Source organism: Ascidia mentula, chromosome 5 (assembly GCF_947561715.1).
Source record: "Ascidia mentula chromosome 5, kaAscMent1.1, whole genome shotgun sequence".
NCBI classification, from domain to species: Eukaryota; Metazoa; Chordata; class Ascidiacea; order Phlebobranchia; family Ascidiidae; genus Ascidia; species Ascidia mentula.
This window is the reverse complement of record NC_138570.1, coordinates 21,195,768-21,216,423: the sequence shown is the minus strand read 5'-3', so window position 1 is coordinate 21,216,423 and position 20,656 is coordinate 21,195,768. Positions and strand designations below refer to the sequence as shown.

At 38.3% G+C, this 20,656-nt stretch overlaps 1 protein-coding gene and 1 pseudogene across 5 annotated transcripts in view; one reads left to right on the top strand and one right to left on the bottom strand.

Moving 5' to 3' along the window:
• Window positions 1-275: 275 nt before the first annotated feature.
• Window positions 276-1,545, bottom strand: LOC145903440 (uncharacterized; annotated as a pseudogene).
• Window positions 1,546-15,212: 13,667 nt separating this feature from the next.
• Window positions 15,213-20,656, top strand: part of LOC145904023 (NLR family CARD domain-containing protein 3-like) — a 60,998-nt gene continuing 55,554 nt past the window's right edge. For all 5 annotated transcript variants that reach the window (XM_082992236.1, XM_082992235.1, XM_082992234.1 and 2 more), the window contains exon 1: window positions 15,213-15,326. In XM_082992236.1, coding sequence (XP_082848362.1) covers window positions 15,305-15,326 — 22 coding nt within the window. In that variant the 5' untranslated portion in view covers window positions 15,213-15,304. The remainder of the gene's footprint in view (window positions 15,327-20,656) is intronic.

Sequence of the window (20,656 nt, the reverse complement as noted above, 5' to 3'; positions counted from 1 at the left end):
CTCACTGCATTGAAAAACCAAACTCCTCTCTATAATCAGCGAATAACAGCTGGATGATGCTGGTGTACTACCTAGAATTGAAAAGGAAAACACATTATTATACCCAAACCACTAAAATTCAACCAAAAAATGTAATACCTGTTGCAATTATAAACGGATTGGGATCACCATTCTCAATCGTTTCTTGCAGTAGCAAGTTATCCTGTCAAGAACATTTAGGTGCATAAGCATTCGGAGGCCTAAAAATGCATACTGATCACTCACTTGGATGCATTTTAAAACAGTTGAGGTATCTTCTTTGAAATAACTTCCCAGAAGTTCCAAAATTGAAGTGGACTTTGGAGTTTTATTTCCTATTGTTTTGCATTCAAGCCTAATCTCTTTAATGCAAGCAGCAACAGATGGTTTTGCCATTGCTTTCAAAGCTCTGCAAAACATGCGGTTTACCTAACAAGCATGTATTTTTAATAAAAACAAATTATTACTTGTATGTGTGATAGCTGCGATTGGTCATTCTCACAGGAATTTCCTTTGGGTCATAACTTAAAGCCATAAGTTGACCATAATGTTGCATGAGACATTGTGAGGTTGCCAAGAATGGCCATTTTTTAAAAATTTCGCTTACTCTGGCATTGGTGTTGATGTCTTTTCGTTGTTTCGAAAAGGTACTCTTCATTTGTTCGATCACTTCTTTCATGTTTCTTTCTTTTTTGGTAAATTCCTCTTGGAGCCATTTTTGAAATATGGTATCATTTTCATACCCACTACTGCTTGTAGAGGGTTCTGTTGAAATCTGATCTTCAAATTCACTCAATTTTCACTTTTTTCTCATCACATTTTCCCAGCGATAAAATAACTGGTTGGAAACTGAATTATAGCCATTTCCTATTGGTACACTATCTACCACATCACGGAAGGATTTGGGATACCTCGAAACAATTCTATATGCAATTTTATCCAAATTCTTTCTTCCTGGTTTTAGTGTTAGCTGAAATGAAAAATATGCAACAACACTGTAACAGTCACCACTAAACTTTACAGGTCTATATGAACAGTACTTACTTTCAATACTTCGTCTATTGTCTTGTGAATTAACTCTTTTCTTTGCATGAGGTTGGGTACTTTGCCACTTTCCAAACATTGAATGTTTGCTGGGGAACACCGTTGCCAATGGATTGTAAACTCATAAATCCATTGCAATGATGTATTTGCTTCGACACTGCTAAAGCTGGAGTCTAGCGGTTCCGTCGAAAATCCAGAACTTGATGAAACTTTGAAAAAAACAATTGTGTACAACATTAAATACATATGACTGGTATAACGCTATGCAAAAAATTTACACAAAATACCTGGTTCTATATTAGGTGCTTTAAGCAGCTTTCTTGCCTGCACTAGGGTGAATTGTATCAGCAGGTCCTCTAATTTAAGGTGTCTGAAGTCACCAAGTTCACGGACACCAAGTGTATGTAAGTGTGAAACACACTCATCAAGTTTTGCTGGGTTATCAATCAGTTCAGGTAAAAGTTTAGTTACAAGATCTTTCATTTTTATGCATATAACTGACCTAAACACAAATGCATTGCTTTAAAACAACCATTTGTTTTAGTCCCATTCCATATACATATAGTGTACATTTGTGCAACAGATCATCAATGCAAATACATTTAAAGGAACCATCTTGATGTTGGACTTCATACACACCATATTATGGGAAAAAATTAAGAAATTTGGGGTACACAACAAAAAACAGGTTGGATTCTACAATACATATTGCCTGAATATCACCAACTTGTAAGTCATACCCAAATTTGGACAAAACAACAAGCATGCCTACAGCATAAATGATACCTTGAAACTTGGCAGAAGTTAACATATCACATTTAAATACATCAAAACCAACACTTTGGATTACGCCCATTAATACACTAGAAAAATGAGTTGTTGGTGAAACACACACAAAAGCCTACTTATAGGCCTATAAAACAAATCCATTATTTCAACAAATTAATTATTAATTAAAAAACAAATCAGTTATATAATACTTACCTCTACTGGTATCTTTCACAGCGTTTGATGACAAGTGCAAGCTTTTAACATGATTTCGTTGTATACTTTTACGCAATTATTTTCTGAAATTAAGCAAACCAGACAATTTACACACATTTTTACCAAGCAGACGCCCTTACCTCGCAGACAACTGTTTACAGTAACTTCTTCGCGAAAAAAAGAGAAAAAATATTTTGGGCGACTCTGATTGGCTGGCGAGAAAACCTCGCCGTTTTTACGGAAGCATGCACGTAATACGATTTTACAGGAAAATATACGCGGCCGCACACAGTAACTTTTACGCATAATTTTAACACATGTGTATTAAACTACGAAAATACAATAATGTTAATAGATAAGTGCATTCGCTCGCGTTACTAGCTTGAAGCCGTTTTTCACAAACAATGCATGATTCAACAGGAGATAATACTGTGGGGACGAAGCATCCTGTTTAATTGTCCCGCAGATATCCTGCAACGAGATTATAGAGTTATGTTTGTATTCACGTAAATCAGCAGAAACAATTTAAAGTAATTCTAGGTTGCGTTACTTTTGGTTACTGAAGAAAATTATAATGAAGTGTGTTTGGGTTGTGTTGGTTGTACTCTTTGATATTTTGCAATGCGCTAGAGCCCAAGGTAATTTTTTCTGTTACATTTATTATATGGATGTTATTGTTTTATAAAAAGTTCTTGAAGATTTGTATATATTTCAATCATGAGTATTATCACCAGGGTACGCAAATATTAGGCCAATACAAATATTTTTAACGGGTATCGTATCAAAACATAACTTCCTCTAATTCGTGTGATTCACTAATTACAATTGCATTTAACACAGGTACATGCGAATGGTGCTTCAGAGAGTTGTCGTGTGAAGAACCAAGCGCGGGCAGCCCTAACGAAACATGCTTGGGTTGCATCAGATCGACATGCGGTATATTGCTTAACAATAGGGCAGGATATAAACGCCTACGTAATGCAGTGTTTCCCAACATTAATGTAATCACGTACCATTGCACATCTTCTACAACCATAACAATGTCTACAATACGGAGGCTCTATATTTTCGCCGCTGGTAGCCCATGGCGTCCTCCTTTGAAACAAGTCGCCTTTTTGGGCAATACGTTGCTGTTGGTCGAGTTGCGTGCCACAATATACAGCAACATTTTACCTTGTGGTTAATGTAACCATGTCAACCGCAAGGAAACATGTAGCTGCAACAAAATCTGCTCGCGTACCACCTGGAATGCTGTTGTCGTAATGTGTATGATCGGGATGTTGTGCTCACCTAATTATTAACCCCATGTTATAGAACAACAACAATAAGAAATATAAACTTGCGTTTTGCGTTAGACCAGTTTTGTATTTTCAAGAGTTTCATTTAAATGTATCAGAGACTGAGTTTACGTTACGAAAATCGTGGCGCTAATTTACCAATATGCCATTGAAAGGAAAACAATACAATGCGCAGTATATATATGTGGTATGACACTTAATAACAATTATACGGTAGTCCTATATTTAAGAGCGTCATTTTAATGTATCAGAGATGGAGTTTTCTTTACGAAACTTGGCGTCGAGAGGAGTCGACTGCATAAAAACGAGTTGGATGAACGAAAGCTTGTGTTCCTCTTCTTGTCCCAATTTCACTGCTCAACACGAACAACGATTAATGAACTTCAAATCCTGCTTGAGTCCCTGTGTCGGTAAGTGCACAGCATAAGCGTAATGTTTATTAAGTAGTCTGGTGACAATGTACAAAAAACCTCCACAGTTTCTCGTTGGACGTGTTCGGTGTCAAGTTACATGCATTATTTTGCGCAGTCGCTCTTCAAACTTTTTTGAACGTGTTTGCTAAATTATAATTTCCGTTAACGTCTACACTTTCCTTGAAATCAAGCTTTTATAAGCTCACGTTAAGCGCAAAATTCGCCCTTGTAATCATTGCAAGACCAAAACTACGTTTGAAACATCGCTTTTCACAAGTGGTAATAACAAATGGTGGAAATCGTTGCAACTATAATGGGAAGCGATTATCGGAATAGGCTAACAGGAATTTTATAAAATAGACTATGCTATGGAGAACGGGGTTGCTCAATGCCGTCCGGAGATTCCGCACGACTTCGCCGACCCCCCACAGCAGTGCGTAGCTGATGAGGTTACTGAAGAATGCGGAAGCTGCTATCGACACGATATGTGCTTTACTGCTGATGAACTGGAGTCGAGCTGCCGTGCACATTTAAAAGCTACATGTCCACAAGGTAGTCACATACAGCAACTAGTTAAACCACTTTAGTTTTATATTCCGGACATTTATTGCACACGGGCCTAGAAAGAACATCACCACTAAACCTTAGGAGAAAAGAATTCGTGACTTGTGGCAATAAATTCGAGAACTTGATCTTATATTATTTATTTAAACAACTGAAGAATTAATTTTTCTCCAATGGCATCGTCGGTTTCTGATCAGATTTGGCAAACCTCGGGTATTTCGGATTCGCGTAATACGTACAGAAACTGTATGTCATAAAAGCGAAGTATTGCCGCTATTATAATTAAAGATCATATTGAATGAGTACGCCAGCGCAGTAAAAGACGGTCGACTCCGAATACCTTTTATCAGCAATCAAACCGAATGCAAATGTTTATTGACGTCATTCATTTTAATAATGGCTGTGGAAAACAACTCACACCTCTCTTCATTACGGTTTTTAATTTCTCTACAGCGAAATAATTTTGCTAAATTCCTTTTGTAATGCAGCTATTTCAACAGTTTCCACAGCTAGCTAGCCTCGTAACGGGGATTTAACCGCACCTTTAAAGCGGACATTGTGACATTTTTATTTTAGTCAAATTTCCTCAGAAGGATAATTACGCACACATAAACCTTACACTTTTAATGCTAGTGCTATTTCCCTGTTTAAGTACATACTGAAATGTGAGGAAGCACATGTTTGTAGGATTTGCAGACAATATTCGGATTCAGTCATGCATATTAAAGCTGATCGACTGCCGCTCTTTTTTGAATTCACATAATATTATGATAAAAATCACATTCGAGGAGCTTCAACGATGACTTGTATACATTTTCCAGGTTTCAATTCAACATGTATGATCCAGGCCTGGCAAGATGGCGGTTCAACATGCCCACCTATAAACACTACCATTATGAACCGTCTGACCGAATGCGGCATCTGTCTTAGCGAATGTGCCGGTACAAAACCTGACAGTGTTCTTATACTTCATAACATTTTACCTGACTGATGCACATCCTATAATGTCACAATATTTGCTGCTCGTTTTCAGGCATGTCAGCTTGTTTAAAAACTTGCAAAGATCAACGACCTCCTTTTCCCAGCGACGTTCAGTGTGCTCTTTGTCGTGCCTTGTGCGCAGGTGAGTTCATGTACACCTGCACCAATCTCACGGCTTTCCATCGCCACTCACGAGCAGTATTATTACACGTAAAGTGGAGTGTGAGCATTTCCGATCCACTGGAGGTGCAAACCCTGTACGACTTGCTGTTATTGAAACATAAATAAATTTGCGGTTATGATATATGTAGTATTTAAACCACATACAACTTAATGGTGTGAATGTGTTGCAGGTACCGCAGATTCGACAGCTTGCGTCACACAAAATTGTGATTGTGCCCGGTGTGATGAATGTGTAGCAAGTTGCAAGTCACAGCACGGTATGTAAACGTACTTGAAATTATCATTCGCTACAATTCTGCTGTAGTTTGTTTTGCTCGTAAATATATTCCACTTGAAAAAAAACTTATTGCTTTGTTTAAGGGACGAAGTTTTTTAGTCTTTTGGATCCATGCACTTGCTTAGAACGAGCCACTCCTTTATCGACAACGATTTCACCCAGAATCTTGGGTAACTTATAATGTTTTGACTTTGTAGTTTCCAGTTGTACTAACGAATATATTTTAATTGGGGTACATTAAATTTTGTTTTAACAAATTCCCGTCCAAACCAATATTTTAGTTGTATTAATTTTTGAGTAAGATTCAGACACGGCCACGACAACTATTATATTTCATTAATGCAACTTCGGTCTTGGCACCCAAGTCGCGAAGCAAAGTCAAACTTTGCAGTCATTAGCTGGGTAACTAGAGACAAACCGCCGTTGATAAATCTTGTTGGAACACACTACGGCCAAGCAACTGCAAAAACAAATAGAGCCGAATTATTTTTTTGTTTTGGGAATAATGTATATAAGTGGCGAAGAAACGTGCAAAGGAGATTATCCGTTTATGGCTTACATGTATCAGTTGTCTAATGTGCAAAATATTTTATTTGGGGGATCTCTGATTTCTGACGAATGGGTGATCACGGGTATCCCCAGGTATTTTTTTTGTTTCTGTCGTTTAAACTACACCAAACACCAGGCTATTTATTTTCTTGTTTGTATTCACTGACTTCCTTAAAACAAAATATCACGAACTATAGCTTCGCAAGGGAGACGATGGGAGTTGTTTTGGGAGATCGGATTCGATCGAGTGTTTCCGGAACAGAACAGTTCTTCACCATATCCGAATTGATAACTCATCCGAACTATAATAATGTATCTATTTGAATAAGTTTTGGTAAATGGAGAAACTGATGATGCCGTTTTAGGCGAAATATATTTTTCTCTAAATAAATCGATCTGAGCTGTCTAAAGATCGCCGTGTTGGGATTTTAATACATTATTATTGATACGGTGTGCGATCGACAGCCTGCCAGGGGCCTTTGGTTTTTTTGATCCAGATTTGATTTACTAATCACACTCATCCGAACTATGATGAATCAACTTTCAACTACAAAGTTGCACTTCTCAGAGTGAGTATAATTTTGAAGCGGAAGATACTAAAGTGAAAACAAAATGTCGATACAGGGATTATTCAAGCGCCTATTTATAGAATTTAAAAATAAACTTTTTGCAACTACTGCTCTACATTTCTGTTTTTTGGCCAGAAAAATTAATTTGTTGCCAAAGAACTTGCACAAATTAAGAGTTCACTGGTTACATTTTCGAACGTGGTGTCCACCGCCACACTATTCTATTGTTCAACTGCATGCAGTTTGCTTGCGAAAGACCATTGATATTGCAATAAATGAGGATCCACTTGCGAAACTGAGTAATAGCAAAGAACTGTTTATTCCACAGCTGTCGAGAAAAGCTACGTTCAACCAATTTGTGATGCCAGTTAACTTGGTGGCAGATGGAACAAGAACAGACGATGACAGCAATTCCTTTGCCGGGACTACTTGCTACGTAGCGGGCTGGGGACTAACAAGTTTGTATATACAGCTTTCCGTATAAACTAACACACACCCTTCGCCATGCGGTTCTGCACTGGCTCTTACAGAGAACCATGTTTATGAATCCTATTTCTTCGACCTTGTAAACTACAAAATGATCTTTTTTCTCCTTAGGTGAAGATTATTTCAAATAAATATAATAAATTAATAAAACTATACCCGTAAAAGCATTGGAAAAACATGATTTTGTTGCAGGCCCGAGCGGTCCAGCTTCCGACGTATTGCTCCAACATGCCTCTGACATCGTTCCGATCACAAATTGCTCTTCGTTAACTGCATCGTTTGGAACATTCCGCGTGTCCGCCGGAGACCCAAAGTTTTGTGCTGAAGGCATTGCTGGGGAAGGCCTTTGCACTGTAAGTATTAATAATATACATTAAAATGGTCAAGTGAAAACATGCTGAGGGAAAACCTGGTGATGGACGAAATTGCCAACTCGGGTAACGAAACTGGTGGCAACCAACTTTTAAAGATAATAAGCTTCACTTACATGGCGTCAACAACTTTGCCAGTCACAAGAATTCCCATATTTTTTGCAGTTTCAAATAATATCGTTTTATTCAAAGCACGATGGTGGAGGCGGTCTTGTCTGCCGCCATCCCAACCAAGGTAATCAGCTCTTCCTTCATGGAGTTTTGTCATACGGTCAAAGTGTCTGCGATATCTGGAATGTCTACGACAAGGTACTTCAAGTCCCAGGTTTTGAGTGGAAATCTTAACCTTTGATACTTGACTAAGAAAATTTCTTCCACAGATAGCCGACGTGCGTGTGTGGATTGACGAAGTCATTTCTGCTTAACATCAAAACAGGACGGAACGCCACATTTGTCGGCTTATAATAAGAAACATATACTCAACATATACTCAATAAACAACACACATGTCTTAGGCTTGTCGTTGAAAGGATTTTAGTTTCAGTTAATTTCCGTTGGTAGATCTTGATCAAAGTTGGTAGATCTTGAACAAAGTGAATTAAATTTATATGCAGCTATTTTTCGTCGGTAAAGACTAATTTCTCGGTAAAGATCCAATACCTGAATAAAAACATTCAAGAAATATGCTTTCTTACTTGGGGTACTCAACATTACGCAAAACCCAAGGTTTCCACAAATGACGCGTGGATGTGTTGTTTTAACATTGTAGGAGCGTCGCAAAGTATTTATTATTGTTCTCCAGGGAGCGTTTATGGCGGGGTATTACTTATGGATATGACTTTTTAATTATGCACCACATTCCTAAATTTTATTTTGTTGTAATTAGAACCGGCGTAACATCAAATACCGGTGCAAGGGTAACATCGGGTGTGACGGGGATAGCTCAGACAGTAAGTTTCAACCGACATTTTTGTTCATTTCACAAATATCCAAAATCAAAGACGAAGAGATTTCAGCAATACCTGTTACGTTTGCCATTTTATGACGCATCGGTCAGGGACGAACGAAATGTGGAAAGGTAAATATATCGCATGCAAACAAAATAAACTGATACCCAGATCGCTTGGGTGGTAGAGGATAAAACACATCGACTTCCAAACGCTGCATCGAGTGGGCCAATGGTGCCTTTTTTCTTGTGCAGTGATTTTTATAACACTAACATTAGATATATGCCCGGCAAATCGTTATATAGTTTCTTTCGGCATTGCTTAGAGACCTACTCCCATAGGCAATTGCCCTCTCTTTATCGTACACGCTCTGCGACAAAGAACATCCTACAGCGATATAGGAAGGGTCTGTATCGACAACAAACGGCTGTGCGAAATTTGGTATTGTAAAATGGGCGCCGAAGTTAAACACTCCTTGGAATCACCAAAAGCATTCGTAAATCTTTGATCAAATCTGAACTCTTTACTTTATCCGTAAGTCGGTGAAGAGGGACAGCGATATGCATAATTCTGTATATATTTGCGGAATTGGACGTCAAGCCGAGAAATTGGTGAGCGTCTTTAAGTTCGTGGCTGTAGCCATTGAGACACGGTCTTTACTTTGTTTGAGTCAAAACTTACGCCGCTTCCCGATAAGATAAATCCCAGGAAGTCAACTTACGTTTAAAACTCGACCTATTTAGATGGTTTTCGTGGATTTACAAAAACATATATACATTTAGTTACAGTATAGATACATATAACTTATAGCCTATATATACATATAGTTTATACAAGAAACATTAGTTTTGCTGAACGATGAGGAGATTAATTATTTTTTAACGCTTTCTCTTCCATATTTCGAGTAATATTTAGACTTGTGACACTTTAAACAAAGTAAATTGGAGTTTTTTTTTGTAAAGAAAAACGGAGGCAGCAAACAAGTCTGAAATCCATGACGGAAGATTTTAAACATTTAAACAAATCGTTTCGATAGAGTAAAAATAGACTGAAATTACACTTAGGACATTTCTCAGAACAAGGTCTGCACAGTTTTAGTCCACTCACATTGTCAAAATATCCATAGCAGTATTCCATGATAGTTTGATTCTCTTGAAGGTTATTTTGTGCATCGATACACAACCAAAAAAATCACATGCCAAGCCAAAATCAGTGGTCATGGTACCTCTCCATAAAAAAATTGTATTTTCGGTAAGCATCAAAATACGTTTCCAATATAACCAACATATGGACCAAAAATTAGAAAGAATATTAAAATATATACGAATGTAATTTATTTATAGGTTTGGGCAAAACCATAGTTTAGAACACCTGCTTTTATAAAACAGATACATACAAAATACACCTTAAGCCGATGCAGAAAGAAATAGCATGACAGCTGTTGCGATTTGGACAAATGGTGTTTTATTATCATGGCCTTTTTTGCACATATTTTTACGTCATTGGTCAACACAAAATTTCGTCGCCAGGGCTCATCTTTCACTTCAATTTCCTTAAAAATGGTCAAAAACTACGGCTATAACAATGTCTTAAAGCAGTGCCAATTCCCACCTTTAGCCAGATATGTGTAACTTTCAGCACAGCCGGACGAATACACAGAAACAGAGAAGACCACGGACGTGTTTCGTATTTCATGTGAACTAGAGTAGTTAGAGAAATAAGTTGCTATTACAGTACGAATATAAAAAGTCGATTTCAGTTATCGACCCAGAATTGAACAAAGCATTTAGACCCATCGCCGGTACCCTGCGACTAACTCCCAAATATTTACTGTGTAGCCACCACTACAGCAATTCCCAGATAACGTAACGAATAAAGCAGATCTGTGATCCACGTCATCCGCATTGGTGAGACTCACATTCCGCAAGAGTTTTGTCAGAATTTTTGCCACTGGAACAAGCTGACCGACAGCAGCTCGTATATGTAGAGCAGGGCTTCCTAATCTTGAAGTCCTGACGCTGAAGGATCCAACGACGAATTTTAAGTGTCGCAAAGTGTACAAATATGTCACACGAAGGTCTAGAATGCATGTGTACAACAACCGTCCGGCGACTTTCACAAAATCTGCATCCAGCAATCCCACCCCTTTAAAAAACTCCAACGCATTACTCATTCTTGAGAAAAGATTGGTGCTGCCTCAACAAAGCCTGATGCAAAGTCGATGGAACTAATGATAACCTCCAAAAATGAAACCCGGCAAAAAATTGAATGTTCGAATGTAAAAAAGAAATTCAAACAATAAAACACATTCCGACCCTCTTACTTTCTAGGCCCTACAATGGACGAAAATGTTAAAAAAACATTACCAGCAAAGTTCTCTTCTGGCTCCTTGACTAGTGTGAGAAGATATGTGATGACGACCGATTCAAGACCATTTCTATATCGGGGATTCCCCCACAAATGTCTCACGGCTTCGTTTTTGAAAACCTTAATCGGATGTTTTTGGTTGTAATGAAGTTTTACAACGCTAACTTTACTTTGTTGGTTGTTCGTTTGAAACATAATTCTGAATCAAAATGCTTCGAAACATCGAATTATTAACGCACACAAGTCAATATGTACAAACGTGCCCGTTCTTGTCTGGTGCTTTTTTCTACGAGTAATTTTGCAATGATGTAGTTAACATACACGTATTTATACATGTATGCGCATATAGGCCTAACATTGCATAATGTGGTAGCCTATGTATGTGCATGTCACTAATGATCCAAAGGCAGTTTGAATTATCCAACTTATGTATCAGGACAAGAGCTATAGTATTCTTGATCAGCATTCCGGTTGCGCATTAATACACGTATATAAAAAAGTATCTTAAATCATTTGTCCATCGATAACAAATTCAGCTGCAGACATATTGAATGTTCATTGTATTGGTAAAGGCATTGGGTATAATTTATTGTACACATCAGCATTCTGAGGTAATTGCAAAACATTTCTTTTCAGCGTCAAATTTATCAGAGGACATACCCACATATATAGACTGTTTGAGCGAAAAGTAAATGAAATTAAGACGATAAAGTCAGGATACATTCCGCCGCTCAAACCATACAAACTTACACAGGTTTATTAGCTTTGTGTACCCTCCACTTTGCTAGTTGCGAAAAGACGCCATGTCATTGATGTTGACTCAACGTTTAGCCTGCTAGATAAGCATCACGACTCGATTTTATTAATTTTCTGTGAACAAATTTCAAGTCATCCATGCAAGGCATTGATTCTTACCTTTTCATTGTGCTCGTGGCTAAATTATGTTTCTGAACAATTGAGAGCAAGTGTGATCAGTTGTAGCATATTATAGTGCAGATTTGCAATAGCAAACCTTCTTAAAATGATAACAACTGTAGAATTTTCTGTTAAATTTAAGATGTAAGTAATTACAAAATATTTTCTAACGAATAAAAGACTTAAAATTAGTAAGATCAACAAAATATGCAAATGCACTTTATTCAAGAAACATTAATTTTGCTGAACGATGAGGAGATTTGACGTTTTTTAACACTTTCTCTCCAGTTATAGGATCCACGTAATCTCGTTAATCAATCTCCACAATGCATTTTGCTTCCAAGTTTTGAACAGCCTTTACAGTGTACAATTACGAGCAAATGATAGAGTAATATTTGAATCCGTCTTTTCTGGCAATTTCCATTCGTCTGCAAGGGCGCAATAATAAAAGCGCGATACTTAGCATACGCCGTTACCTTATACAATGCCTTGTAACAGTCGCACAAAAATATTTGAAACATTTATTCACAAGTTAATTTTAAACCTACTACTTGTACAAAGCTCTTGCAATTCCTTGTTTAGAATATTTTTCCTTTACACACATCGCAATTCCACCGATGTACGGAAAGTGTCCGGCATATGTTTTGATGTGCTTTTAAAATTGCGAGTAGTTTTATTTACATTTTCAAAGAAGAGTTTACCCTTTTTAATATAAGGATTTGATATTTTAGTTAATATATGTTCGTAAATTGAGCACATTACGACCAACCAATAGATGCCGCGAATGTAATAAGATTTCCAACTTCTGTCATTTTGTCAAAATTATTTTTTGAAAACAAAATTAAATATCATGTTCGAATAAACACAAATTGAAAAGATATCACAAAATCAAGACAGCTTATGATAAGCAACAAATTGACAATTGGGAAAACGTCATTCAGGCTTTGGGAAAAAACGTCATTATGTAATTTAGTTCACTGGAATCGCAGCTAGGGCAATAAAGGAGTCTGGAACTAGGCTACTTTTTCCGGCAGATACTCTAACTGTCTGTGTTAGAGTCTAAAACGTCACGAACGGACGATAGGGATTTCCCCAGGTCATGCATAGCTTCTTGAACTTGCGTTTTCACGAGACTAAGCAATAGTACAACTTGTAGCAACGCGCATGTTTCCCTACTTAATTCTTTACACATTTAGAACACAGACGGACTGAAGGCTGCAGACGGTGTTAAGCTTTCCTGCAGGAGCTCCCACAAGCTTTCATTTCGTAATCCTTCGAGAAGCTAGTCCAGTCTCTCTCTCTGTCGCTCGTGCTCTCTCGACCCTGTCGTTATTACCGCCATTGCGCTGTAACGTTCGCACGTTCTTTTAATAGTTAATTCGCAGCAATTCAGTAACGTGTTAAACTCTTGTTAAACGCGCTTGAAACAAATTATACTTAAGCCGCCTGGCATTGCAATGGTGTCTTTCAATTAATACACAAGTCTGCCACGGAGTCGAACTGAGTAACCTATACAGCAAGAACACGCAAGCAGACTTTAGCACAGCAAGCAGCGACAGGGAATTCATTAGTACGCTGCAAACTCTAATATTAAGTTTACAAATGCAAAATAACCCCACCTGCTGGCAAGTTTTATACTAAAGGCTATGGGCCAACCTGACCCAACGCCCTACCAACTGAGCTACACGATTACAGAGATTTGAAGGTAGTTTAATATGATCAAGATACACTGGTGAGTCAGCACACAACTTTACTAACGATATACACATCTCTACCACTAATCATACCACGTAGAAATATATCGCGATATCATATGTGAAGGTTGGCTATTGCAGATGAGGTTGCCAAGTACGGGTTTTCACAGCAGAGCGATCCTGTCTAGTTCCTGCGTTAGTAATTCGTACAACCATAAACAACCATGCATTTGCCTGCGGTCGAGTCAAGACATCAGCTTGCATTCATTTTTATTGCTTTTACAGACAGTGATATCTGCATGTTATAGGAATATCGTTGTTCTTTTCATTGTTTTATCCAAGTTGCCACACAGTTGGAATGTCCCCCGAAACTACAGCCTTGACAATATGTGTAGAGTCCGCGCACTTGAAGCTGACAGTAGAAACACGTGACTGGTTTGTTTTTGTGTTCCGCATCAATGCGTCGGTCACATGACCAGGGGTTACTCTGGGGCATTCGTCGTTGGCAGACTTGGCAGCCCAGGGTGAAAGTTGAAGAGGATGAGAGAGATTGGATTGCAGGAACTCGGCTCAGTTTTACAACCTGAACGAAAATTACTTTCATCAACAAAAGCGAAAAAGAGTTTAATCTATTGATGTCCTTGTGCCAGTTTCAAACTAAAAGTAATTGTATTGGTAATGGCATAACATAAAATAAAGACTAAAAAATTAACAAGAAAAGAATTAACTTCAAATTGAAACAAAACATACAGTAGTTATTCCACCTGAGCATGTTGTATCCATAACCTGTTCTTTGCCAACAAATCAAGATAGGAGTTTTGCAAATGATCAACTGTTTCAACATCAATAGGAAGGTTATATGTGGATGGATAGGATGACATTGTAAGCAGCATAAACACACAGGACTTTGCACATCATTTATTTCAGCAAAAAAAATCTGCAAATACATTGAATACAATGCATGTAGCATAAAGGTAGGCACAGTAAGAGTTATGCGAAAAAATTTAAAAATTTTTTTTTGATTCGTAACACCTCTGTGGCACCGCGAGGAAAGAAATGTGATCATGGATCTGCGTTTAATTGGCGAGTAACGATACAACCATGTAGTTGCGCCACTCGTATCGGTTGTGTCTGGTTGAAACGAACAAGATTCAAACAATCAATGAACACCGCCCTGTAGACACCCACCAAATACCAGGTAGATCGTATTTCATGTTATCGCGCTGGATGCGTTCCTTTGTATGGAGACCTAGGGTTGGTTATTGTCTATGCACAGAAACAATAAGTAGTGTAGGAGAATGTATAGAAATCATAAAATTTACAACCGCCGCAACAATACTGCAGCAGGGGTTCTTAAACTGTGGTCAGCAGCGACTGCGCTGGGAACCGTGAAGATTTAGCAGAAAGAGAATGTATAGAAATCATTAGTGTTATTAGCGCGCGAAAACGTCGGCCCGTCGCCCGGGCGAGGAGCGTTTGCCGTGTCTTCACTTCTGTAGCCTGGCGCCCCGTCCGTGAAAGTGCGTCGCCCATTAGGGACTGTGGTCGGTTACCGGTGGGCAACGTCTTGAAACACGGACCGAGTGCTCTAACGTGCGCGCGAGCTACTGGAAAGTGCGAAACGAATAGGCGCAGTGAAGGTAAATGTTGGCGCGGCCCGGCGGAGGTGAGATGCCGTTTCTCGCGTGATGCATTCTTTCGCCCGCTCGGCCGAAAAAGTCCGAGGCGATTCTGACGTAAAATTCTTTAGACAAATTTGGATATAGGGGCGAACATGATTAAAAGAAATCATAGCAGTGATTCGTAGACATTGTATATTATTACATTGTTGTTGCGCTATCTTAGAAATTGAAAGTTGTTGACAATCGCTGTCTAATTATGCGTCTGGCGTAATATTTAAGACTGATCTCAAGTTGCTGTCCCAATAAAATCATACTTGCCGTTCTTCGCATGAAAAGGACTTTCGTGAAGTTTCGATTAACAGGCTTAAGTAAAGACCTTGTGAATTGGAGGTGTAAAATAAACTAGCTTTACGGTAAAGTTTTATTTCTCAGAGAACAATGTGACCAGTGCGGTTGGGACAAATTAGCGACTCAGTTGCCAAATAGATCATATTTCTTGTTTTTGTTCCTTAGTACGCGTACATTGTTTGTCATATGGATGAGAATTAAAAATACTTAAGGTGCAACAAACAGCCATTGTTCCAAATCAGAAAAGCGATAGTGACAAAACAATGGAACAATACACAGATGCGTGGAGAAAAACAATCGCGATTTGATTTGGAGTCGCATTGTTCTCACTCTACAACTCGCTCAACAATAAGTGCGTTACGGTTGTTCGTGGACTCTTTCCACTCATCAACCCTGCTTTGCTTTGCGTTCGAAATGCGGAACTAACTTCGGACAGTATTACGTAAGGCAGCAATTACTTTGTGAAAACAGCTTGTTTATTTGTAATTGGAAGTTAATATTCAAAGCAAAGCAAGTTTATAATGACATTTATAAGTGAATTGTGATCAGGAGCAAACGTTTTTGTTATGATTGAAGTTAAATGTGTGACATTGATCCTTGTGAATGGGCTGGATGTTTTGGAGAGGTTGTGATGTAATTAAAGAGGTTGTAATGTATGGTGATGTGCTGTGATTATTTAGGTTCCAATACATACGCATTGTTCTGGTGTGGTAATATGCTTGTAAAATGGAGATGTGAACACTTATTGAACGTACATATAACTAAAATTAAACACTAATATATGTCTGCAATTGTTCTTCGTTATTGCTTTCCATAAGGTAAACAACAACACACATGAAATGAGCACAGCAGGAGTTCTGCCACATGAATGAGGAATTTCCATTTCGATTTATAATCTATGGATCAAGTAATGAGAAATCAGACCGTTTATTGCGTTTAATCGTGTTTCATGTTATCGCGTTGGATGCGTTCCTTTGTATGACGACACAGGGTTGGTTTTTGTATATGCACAGTAACACGGAGTAATGTAAATAATGAATGTTACGGGACAGCAGGGTGGAGGCAAAACTTTCCTTCAGTCGACTTTAAATCTGGTAAAACTTGGTGTTTGGGCGAATTGTTGATCGATCAGCCTTGAATTAGCTTAGCCGAGCGTTTGTTATTTTGAATTCTGATTTTGTATTGGAAGTAAATTTATAATGTATAGTATTTATATACAGAATAATTTATTATACTATTGAAAAGTTACAACAGAAAGATGGGTTAAATGCTTATGTAATAAACCGCCAGTAAGTACATAAATGCGGGTTAGTTCTGGATTAGATGAAAGAATTAACTGTGCTGTTTTCGCAAATGTATTTATTCGAGAATTGCGCGCGCGCAAAGTTGGAATACCAAAATGCATCGTTCGCCGAATCGTCCAAAGTGATTTTTCCAAAGCTCAGGTATTGATAATTGTGGACCAATAAATGTTGTCTCGTGCTGTTTCGGTACAATTTAACCCTGGTTGGATTTGTTAAATGTCTCGGGTTAATTTGTGTCTAAACCAGTTGACGTTTAATACAAACATGTAAGATTATATCCTCACATGTTAACAAGCTTCAGGTGGCGATCAAAGCGATTAGATTGCTAAATCCATTATGTCTAGGCCTATCATCAGATTGGACAAAATGGGCCATGCATTTGCGCCATTCAATTACTGCACTCGTAAACTTTTTAACCGATAATGGAGTCTGGCGCTACTTCGGTCCAGGTGACGTAAGCAAATTAAGTTTTAATGTCGCTTTCATATTTACCACACGGCTTTGGAAAGATATTGTAGGTAAAGAAAACATTGTAACAAAACCTTTCCCATCAGTCATACATTGTTTGAGGCAGTGATTACTTTATATTGTGCCGTAATAAGTAAGGCGTGGTACCACACTTTGACATGCTTGGTTACACACTGGTAAACCCATGCAACTAAACCAATTTCTCACTCAAAATCGTAAACTGTTTGGAATGTAAACAATACACAGACGGTGGTTGTGACGTAAGTGGCGCACTGCCTTTGTTTGCTGAAGGCTTCTCACCCGCAAAAACTGTGACTTGTTGGTCTTGGAGGGATCAGCCCAGCTAAGTAAGAAATGTCAAAGATTGCTTTCGTCATTTTAAACAGAAGTTAAGTTGAGTCGCTCGTTTAAGCTGCGCTTTCGTGTAGCAAGAAAGCCCTATTATTTGAAAGCACTGAGTTCCCGTTGGCAACAACTACAACAACGATAAATGCAGAATAAGACAAAATATCGTCTTAACCACGAATAGTAGGCTTGATTATTTACCATTTGAGTTATTTACCATATGGGTTCGAGAATTAGCAGTTAACGTCGGCACTTTGTTTTGCTGTTTTGAACGAGTGGTGCTTCAATATCGAAACTTCATATTTCTTGAGGTCCGTTATGAGGAAAAAACGGTTGAAAAAGATACGTCATCATATTAAAAGTGTTAGCCATCGAAAGTTATATTTAGGACAAAACCCCACAAGTGTGAAACGGTTTACGTCATTTTAAAGTTGTCTGTTTAAATTCAGTAAGTTGTAGCACAAATTAATTTGAATCTTTATTTAAACAAATCATAAACTAGAAGCCAAAGTTCGGGCACGCCATGAAACAACATGTTCGTGTCACGTGTACTTTGTGACGTAGCAGGATGAGAATTATTTATTCGAGAATTGCGCGCGCGCAAAGTTCGTCGACGTGGAATACGAAAATGTGCAGATATTTCACATCTTGCTACGTCACACAACACACGTGAATTTCGAAATCCGAATCATGCAAAGTATTTATAGCATCGTTCCAAAGCTCGGGTAATTGATAATTGTGCACCAATAAATGTTGTCTCGCGCTGTTTCAGTATAATTTAACCCTGGTTGGATTTGCTAAATGTCCAGTGTTAATTTGTGTCTAGATCAGTTGACGTAACACAAACATGTAAGATTTTATCCTCACATGTTAACAAGCTTCAGGTGCCGATCAAATCGATTAGATTGCCAACTCCATTATGTCTAGGCCTATCATCAGATTGGACAAAACATGGGCCATGCATTTACGCCATTCAATTACTGCACCCGTAAACTTTTTAACCGATAATGGAGTCTGGCGCTACTTCGGTCCAGGTGACGTAAGCAAATTAAGTTTTATGTCGCTTTGATGTTTACCACACGGCTTTGGAAAGATATTGTAGGTAAAGAAAACATTGTCACAAAACCTTTCCCATCAGTCATACATTGTTTGAGACAGTGATTACTTTATATTGTGACGTAATAAGGGAGGCGTGGTACTGCACTTTGACATGCTTGGTTACACACTGGTGAATCCATACAACTAAACCAATTTCTCCCCCTTAAAAGCGTAAACTGTTTGGAATGTAAACAATACACAGACGGTGGTTGTGACGTAAGTGGCGCACTGCCTTTGTTTGCTGAAGGTTTCTTACTCGCAAAAACTGTGGCTTGTTGGTCTTGGAGGAACCAGCCCAGCTAAGTACGAAATGTCAAAGATTGCTTTCGTCATTTTTAACAGAAGTTAAGTTGAGTCGCTCGTTTAAGCTGCGCTTTCGTATAGCAAGAAAGCTCTATTATTTGAAAGCACTGAGTTCCCGTTGGCAACAACTACAACAACGATAAATGCGGAGACAAAATATCGTTTTAACCACGAAAAGAAGGCTTGATTATTTACCACTTGCGTTGTGTGGGTTCAAGCAAATCTTCAAATAAGAGAGAACTCACAGTTAACATCGGTCTGCCATTGAAAGCAAATAAATGCACACTGGATTTGAACGAGTGGTGCTTCGATATCCGTGCGCAAAATCGGTTGAAAACGATACGTCTATTTTTTAAAAGTGTTAGCCATCGAAAATTATATGTGGTGCGAGACGCTACACGTCCGAAAATCCTGGTTTACTTCACCTTAAAGTTGCTTAGAACCTGGAGCGCAGATTAATTTTCTTTGTCAACTATGACGTCAACGTTCGAGCGCGCGTTTAGCTTCTCCATTACGAGTCTTGATCAAACAAATCATAAACCAGGTGAAGTCAGAGGTCAGGACCTTGTGTCACGTTTACTCCTGACATACCAGGATCGTATTCAAAAATCCTAGAGCATAATTGTCATTAAATTTTATTGAAACACGAATAAACTCAACAATTTCACAGGAAAATATTGATATTAATTTAAATGATTCCACACGATGACCATAGACAACAAAATTAAATACAAGGGATTAAAATTTTCTGCACGAATAAATATCCCATATATTAAATACAACACGGCTTTATCGCAAATTTCATTGTGACTTAATTTCGGTTTCATTGTGTTAATATGGAAAACCGCTTGAGGACGCTAAAGAATCAAATGTAACTTTATTTCCGCGTGTCGATTAATGCTGATAGAATTGTATGTAAATTAGTTCATCTCAGCCCCAGTGTGCTAACATGAAAAGAGTTGTGTGAAGTGACGTCAACCTCCTAAACTTTTGCTTTCGAAATAACGACGTTTTGATTGGAATTTGCAGTAAAAAACGGAGCTTCGGTCCATCGTTGGAAGCAATTAATGACGCGTTGATGCAAAATAAACAAAGACTTTCAGATTCACAGCACACTTGCAGGTCGCACTGCGGACATCACTTTGTAATTGCAACTAGGTCAGTGATTCGCAACCTTTTTGTGGTTTCGTACCACTTAGAGGTAAAACAATTTCGATGCGTACCACCTGGTTGAGTGTTACGAAGTAACCTAGGACATGAAGTAACAAACATTTTTAAATCACTTATGATTTAAAAATTAGAACTATATCCGTAAACTACGGAAAGGTGCTTGCGTACCACCTGAAATGGCGTCGCGCACCACCAGTGATACGCGTACCACCGCTTGGGAAACACTGAGCCTGCATATTTGGCAAAGGTAATTAATGTCAAACTGTAGACTAAACTACGTCATACTATAACCCAGAGGAAGTCTCGCCGGATGGCAGACGAAATGTCGGTTTCAAATA